Below are 7508 nucleotides of genomic sequence, written 5' to 3' on the forward strand. Positions count from 1 at the left end.
TGACACGCCCACACACGCACATACGCACACGCACAAACACACATACAAACACACATACACACATACACACACATACACGTGCAAACACACACACACACACACACACGCGTGACACACACACACACACACACACACACACACACACACACACACACACACATACACACATGTGTATCCTTTCCACTCCCCCTTTATTTACTACCCCCACCCTATTTCTATGGCTTCTTTTATCTCTATTATTCCCCTTCTTGTCTGTATGAGACCTGGCTCGAGTGGGTACTCTGATTCATGTCTACACCGTTGCTTCTATTTTCGTTTGATTAGATCTATTGTAAAACGGTTTTTCCACTGGAAAAGAGCGCGTATGGTTTAGAACCGTGCTTAACAACTTTTATAATTATAGCTAGCGCCCTCTTATTCCACCTATAAGAGGCTAACAGTAAAAGTTTCGTACCGCCCCTCCTACACCTATTTCCAAGTGGGGTTTTGAATTAAATAATACCTATCACAGCTCAGGTGATCCCCACCACCCACGTATATAAACTAAATCGCCAATGCTAGCAAGCATTAGTTTTGAAAGACAGATCAGAGGACTGAAGATTTGGGCTGTTTGACGTCTGATCACGTGGTTATGCTTTTATGTTTTGTCATGACATTATATTGAGGTGTGTTGTTGTTCCCAGGAGTTGATGTGGTGCTCAGCGCCTTGCCAGGAGACGGACGTTTGGCCAGTCTGAGAATTCTACGCAGGGGCGGCACTTTCCTCGACCTGGCTGCCAGCCTTACTCCAGATGTCACACCGTCTTCCAGTAAGTATAGGTTACAAGCTTTACTTGTTACAGGAATCTCAGAAAAATTAACATAATTATTTGGCTAAAAAATTCACTATATTGACGATTAAGATAAAGGGTACTGCTTTTTGATTGTGTCCAAAAAAAAACTTGTCTTTTGAGTCTGTGCGCTTTTCCTTTCACGGAAGTAATACTAAGTACTCTAACAAGTATGAGTAAGTCATGTTATAAAAACAACATTTAAATAAGTGTGCACAAAGCTGCACAGCATCCAAATTTAAACAAATAAATAGAATATTGGTAGTTGTCCCCGCACGAGGCTGATTTTTTCTATGATTTTTTTTTTTTTTAAATTTATGAAGTAAAGTCTGTTTTTTGTCAAACACCGCAATAACATTTAAACATTATCCCACAAGAAAGATGGAAGGTTTAATTCAACATCGGAGAAATTGAGCCATTGACATGCTCCGCATGCTTCTGCTGTTGCCAGAGCATTCAACAGGAAAAATCGTATATGAAACAGCACTCTATTGGTTTCTTTAATTTGTGTTTGCTTGTGTTCGCTTTCACTACTTTGAACAATGGTGATTTGGGGGTCGAGTGGAAAATTAAGGTTAGAGTCCACGAGGAGTCCGAATTATTTTCTTGGCCTTCCCGGAATATTACCTCCCTGCCTGGTGTCCTGGCAGACTATAACAAGTGTTCTTCTCTAGTAAAGACTTTCATCATGTTCAGTATTCTGCTGAACTTCAGCTACTATAAAACAACAACAATAATAATAATAACAACAACAACAACAACAACAATAACAACAAAAACAACAACAACATCCACAAAAATAGCAATAAAAGACAACTACAAAAACAGCAACAACAGCAGCAACAACAGCAACTATAACAACAACCATAACAATGGTCTGTGTTCTCAGGTGTGGTCAGCCACCTGGCAAGCAAGAGCATCATGGGCCTGGACTTCCTCCAGATGATGCTGGACCCAGAGTTCAGCAAGGACAAGGTCACGGTGCAGCGACTGCTGGAAGATGCTCTCAGGGAGGGCTACGTGACACCCATCAATGTGAGGGTTTTGTGTTGTATATCGTAGACTGCACACGTATTATACCTCCTTCGACTCAGTTTGTTGTCTGAGATCGTGCTGAAAGCATTTACATTTATTCAAAATAATGAAATCGAAGAAACCGGCATTTTTTTGTCCGTTGGGAAATTTGTATCCATGTAATTTTTTTTTTTAATTTTTTTTTGGGGGGGTGGGGGAGTGGGGAGTCAACACCTTTTACGTCCATTAAAAAACAACTTTTCTATGAGGATTTTTTTTGGGGGGTGGGGGAGTGGGGAGTCAACACCTTTTACGTCCATTAAAAAACAACTTTTCTATGAGGATTTTACTGAAAAATGTTGATCAAAGGCTCAAAATAAATGTAATGTGTAATTCCAAGGACACTCAGGCTTTGAAAGTGACTAATTTGAGCCAGACATTTTCTCGCAAAATTTTCTACTGTCACTAAACGACTCCCACCCCCTTCAATGGCGTATATCTTTACTTCTATTTTTGGCAGATGGGTATTTTTTCATTGAAAGCAAGACAAATGAACGCGCTTCAAGATTATATCAAAAACTTCACATGCCTAAAAATTGACGAGAGCCTGATTCTACTGCGTGGCAAAGCTATTAAATGACTAAGGAAGGCGGATGCTTCGAGCCCTGTCTGTCAAGGCTACCCCTTGCAGAATGGAGTTCAGAATTTTAACTGACAAACGGAGATGTTCAATTTTAAAAACCTCCTCACACAAGAATGAAACTCCCGTCTCCTGTGTGCAACTGTGAAAAACCTATCCATCACAATACAGACTCCGATGTGTCCACATTCTCAAGTTTTCTATTTTATCTTTCGATCCTTCCCATAGTATAAATATTTAGCTACCCTAGAATTACAAAGTTCTACCTGCTCAGTACCTAGTTTTGAAATTTTTTACTTTAAAAATGTTGAGTTTCACAGCATATCAAGCTTTTCCAATGCATTGTCCCGATAACGACTCCAATTTCTGACCTAATGGTCTTATAGTGACTCAAAACGGCCAAAAATGTCATATTATAGAACTTTGTATTTAAAAGTAGCGATTGTCTTAGCACGTACATACTAAGCCGCCTATTTGCTTACCAACCTATCTGTCAGTCGTCCTTACGTTTTGTCTACCTATCTATCTATTCTATCTTTCTATTTTTTTTATCTAACCATCTATCTATCTATCTATCTATCTATCTATCTATCTACCTATCCAGTTTTATCAGTGACCTTTGTGTAAGCATCAAGCGGCAATGTTTCACATTTCATTGTTCTAGATCACCCTACGACATTCACATCGCTATTAATATTTACAGACGGTGACTTTTGACCCCTTGGAAGTGGCGGAAGCTTTCAAGATGGCGGCAGAAGGATCTCAGAACGGGAAAATTGTCATCAAAGTGAGTAGCTAAAACTCAAAAGTCTGTCCCAGGGAACAGTTCCTTAAACTGCCGTTGCAACATCAAAAGCGTTGTCCGTGCTATATCACAAAAACAAACGTAGAAATAGTCCAAACGCGAGAACAACAATTTACGGATAATTAACAAAACTGCTCTAAATCCGGAAATATACGAAAAGAATGAACGCTAAAATAGAGTATCAAAATAGGTCTTAGAACAACAATCTATTTGTTGATAGCTTTGACAACTCGAGAAAACTGCCCAAGTTCAAGGGCATTCAGTCGTGGATTTGAACCAGAGCAATCCGCTCCATAGTCCTGCATGATACCACCCGAGCAAACAAAGCGCACCCACCCCGCCACCCCAGGAGATGTGTGTACAAAGACTTTTTTAAAAACATGTTACTTGTATTCAGGAAACAACAAATCGACAGACCCGTACTCGGGACCACGCCGTGGCTGGTTCCAATGTTTTTTAAAGAAATAAGCTGCCCACGAGACAAAGTTTTGCATCGTTTCAGGAAGAAGCAATTCTCTTGGAGATTATAAAGAAGAAATCGAAGAAAAAATTAAAAACAGAGACGATACACCACCGTGATTGCCAGACTCTTGCTCCTGATGACATTTTTCCACAATGGCTATTGGGCGGGGGGGTTTTGTTTGTTTGTTTTTGTTTGTTTGGTTTGTTGTTTTGTTGTTGTTGTTTTTTGGGGGGGCGGGGGATTGCCGGGGTTTGTTTCGGATTTTTGGGGGGTTTTTGGGTGGGTTTTTTAGGTTTGTTTTTTACAAGGGGGGGGGGTCACCTTGCGGTAAATTTAGACTCTTTGGGCAGAGATGAGAGGGATGGTGGTGTTAATGAATAACACAAATAAGACAAAATAGTACTGTCGAACCTGCCCTAATGGACCATGGTGTAAGACAAACTCCTCATCAAACGGCCACTTTCCATTCCCCCCCTTTTGCACTTTCTTTACATTATAATGACACTGTGTAAGACTATCACTTGTTTAGAACGGCTTCTTTTTCTCATAGACACTTCCCACTGTAATCATCTCTGTTTATTGACGTCTGCAGTTCCGGGAGGAAGAAAAGAACAGCACAAGTGTTCCCAAGGCCGTGTCCTTGAACGCAGCACCCCAGGTGACATGTGACCCTGACAAGAGTTACGTCATTGTTGGAGGTATCGGTGGCTTCGGCCTTGACCTCGCCCAGTGGCTTGTGACCAGGGGATGTACAAAGCTCGTCCTCACTGGCAGGTGAATAGCTTCAGCGATTTTGTTTATTTGAAATTGTTCATAGCAATATAGAACTTTACTAGACTGTATGTTCATGTCATATGTGTGTGTTAGTGTGTGAGTATGTATGTGCTTGAGTGCATCAGTGCGTTAGAGAGAGAGAGAAAAATAGATCGAGAGAGAGAGGGGGGAGAGAAAGAGAGAAAGAGAGGGGAAGGGAGGGAGGGGGAAGCAAGAGTTTGGACTTCGACAGGCTATTTCTTAAGGTGTCCCCGCATTAGGCTGCTAGACAAGAGTAGCTTAATTGGAAACGCTTCTACATATGCCTATGGACATCAAAATGGAAATCAGTAATAACAATAATTAAACAGATAGTATTTGTATAACACAAATTCCCACTCGACAGCAAGCTCTATGCGCTTAATAATGATAACTGCATCTATAATTATATCGCATACTCACGCTCTAGAGAATACCGTATGCGCTTTACAGCCAAATATAAATACATTGTTGAACATAAAAAGCATGGTTATGGTTGGCAACTCAAAATGTGAAAAAGAATAGCTATTCGTTGTTTAAAAGCGAAATTAAAATTAATGTTCTATGGTTACAAAATGAACGAAATCACATTTCGAAATAGATCGGTAGTCGCTCCAGATGATGCAGCTATAAAAACGTTATAACATTCATTTATATGCAGATGGCAGTAATGAAATCTTAGCACAGATGGTGCAGATGACAAATTAGCTGTTGAAAGTCGTGTTGAATTGGATCGAAGTTGCCGCTTGCCTGCTTTTATCTGGGATGGTATTCCAGATGGCGGGTCTAGAAAGATTAAAAAACGCTCCTTCTCCAGAAGTAGTAGTAGTAGTAGTAGTAGTAGTAGTAGTAGTAGTAGTAGTAGTAGTAGTATAATTATTATCAATATTATTTTATTATTATCATTATTATCATTCTTTCAGCAACAAAGAAGTCCTTCAGTCAGGTTACCTCCAGAGACGCATCAAGCTATGGCAGAGCGAGGGCGTGAAGGTGACCTCTGCCCTTGACCCTTGTGACAACATTGATGGGGCGCGAGGGATCATGGCCTTGGCACAGACTCTGGCGCCAGTGGGCGGGGTCTTCCTTGTCAACAGGGTAAGAGAGTGGGTGTTTGGCGGGTGCTCTGATGGGATTAATTGCTTCTTCTTTCCTTGCAAGCACCTATCGTCTTTATCTCTCCTCATTATTTCTTTGTGAGTGTGTTTGTTATTCTCTAGTAACACCTCTAATCTTCGGTACTTATACTCGTATATAGTGACCTAATAAGTGCGCCATTAATTTCTTAATAAAACAAAATATGTAAGAGAAAAAACCCTGCAAGAACAGTGCGTGTAAATTTCGAGACCCCTCCCCTTTTTTGTTCCTGTCATGAATAAAAGGTAAAGGCGTCTTTCGCGAATAACGTTATGGTGACCCAAAAATGGCCATACGGAGAGTGAAAACCCGGAATGTGCGCGGTACATCAAGCGAGTTCTGAGTGGTTACTTAAATTGACTTTGCTGCTGGAAGATGGAAATATATATTGTAAATGTTTTACGACTCGAAAAAAGGTATTCTTTTCCTTAACATACCAGGGTTCTAACATCATGATGCTTAGTTTTAAGAGAATTGGGACTTATAAATTCACACTTTTACCCCGTAAAATATGTTACCACTTGCATATAAAAAAACAGAAACAAAATTGAACGTTTCATGCTATACATCTTGTTGTCTGCCTTTTTTAAGTTTCAGAAAAATAAAGCAGAAATTGAAATGCTGATGGGATAACGAAGTTAAGCTTCTCAAGCACTAGAATGACAAGAATTTGTGTCGTTATTGAGTTAAGCTGAAACCTAAACCTTACTTTCTCCAGATGTACAGAGCGGGTGACCTGGTGGATCAGTCAGAGGACGCCTTCAAAGAGATCTTCCGCCGCACCGTTCAGCCAATCACCTACCTGGATTCGGTAACCAGAGACCAGACTCTGAGGTCAACAGTTCACCTTTTCGTGGCCTTCACCTCTGTCGTAGGCTCACGAGGACAGGCGGGTCAAACGAACTTCGCCTTCGCCAATGCGTACATTGATAGAGTGTGCAAGAAGCGTGCAATCGACGGACTGCCAGGTAAAAGAAATGACCACCGTGTTGTACTGATTAGCCCTCGATAAAGAAATTCTGAAACAGTCTTACAAGTTATTTAAAAACTGTAGATTGATTAACCATTTACACTGCCTTTCATATCCATAAGCTTCTTGAAAGAACATCAAAACATTACTATTGTGCCCGCTTAAAAAGCTGTAATCTTCCTTTCCATTCTTCATCTCGCATGTTCATTCGCGCCTTCTTGCAAAACATGAAGATATCTAAAAGCAAAGTATTCCTGCTTCTTCGATGCCTCCAGCAACAGTGCGACATGTACATTTAGATGCACACTGTGGAACCTTGCTGTATTGTACCATCTTTATATTCGTCCTTCTTGCTTCTTTCTTTTTTTACTCCAATTAACATTAGCCCAGGTAAAGAATGCCGGCCTAGAATTCCAGAATGCAGATAATTTTTACACAACTTCTTCTCTACGTTCCAGCCCGAACCATCCAATGGGGAGCTGTTGGTGACATTTGCTTGCCAACCTCCTCATGGGAAGAGGACACAGACGGAGCCTCCGCTTGTGGTACGGAGCCACAGTCTCTGAAGTCTCGCCAACAGGCGCTGGACGTACTCATGAGCAGCCCCTACGTGGCCACGAGCTCCTACGTTTTGCCCAGTTCCGATATTGGGGGCTCTGGCTCTCAGTCGCGTGGCACCAAACTGCAGCTTATTGTGGCCAAGGAGTTTGGTAGGTGTTTGTGGTTATGGTGGTTTAAGTCTGTTCGTCTGAGTTGCAGGAGAAAAGGGTGGAATAGAAAGGCAACGAAAACATAATATTGTCTCGCACACACACACACACACACACACACACACACACACACACACACACACACAC

General features: G+C 41.2%; 2 protein-coding genes across 2 annotated transcripts in view; both read left to right on the forward strand.

Annotated features, from left to right (window-relative positions):
* Positions 1 to 737, forward strand: part of LOC101852609 (fatty acid synthase) — a 13647-nt gene extending 12910 nt beyond the window's left edge. The window contains exon 10 of the mRNA XM_013080118.2: positions 684 to 737. Coding sequence (XP_012935572.2) covers positions 684 to 737 — 54 coding nt within the window. The remainder of the gene's footprint in view (positions 1 to 683) is intronic.
* Positions 602 to 7508, forward strand: part of LOC101848276 (fatty acid synthase) — a 9913-nt gene continuing 3006 nt past the window's right edge. The window contains exons 1-7 of the mRNA XM_005094101.3: positions 602 to 809; positions 1720 to 1865; positions 3188 to 3271; positions 4345 to 4526; positions 5468 to 5642; positions 6400 to 6649; positions 7110 to 7361. Coding sequence (XP_005094158.1) covers positions 1752 to 1865; positions 3188 to 3271; positions 4345 to 4526; positions 5468 to 5642; positions 6400 to 6649; positions 7110 to 7361 — 1057 coding nt within the window. The 5' untranslated portion in view covers positions 602 to 809; positions 1720 to 1751. The remainder of the gene's footprint in view (positions 810 to 1719; positions 1866 to 3187; positions 3272 to 4344; positions 4527 to 5467; positions 5643 to 6399; positions 6650 to 7109; positions 7362 to 7508) is intronic.

This window comes from Aplysia californica, unplaced genomic scaffold (assembly GCF_000002075.1).
Source record: "Aplysia californica isolate F4 #8 unplaced genomic scaffold, AplCal3.0 scaffold00075, whole genome shotgun sequence".
Classification (NCBI taxonomy): domain Eukaryota; kingdom Metazoa; phylum Mollusca; class Gastropoda; order Aplysiida; family Aplysiidae; genus Aplysia; species Aplysia californica.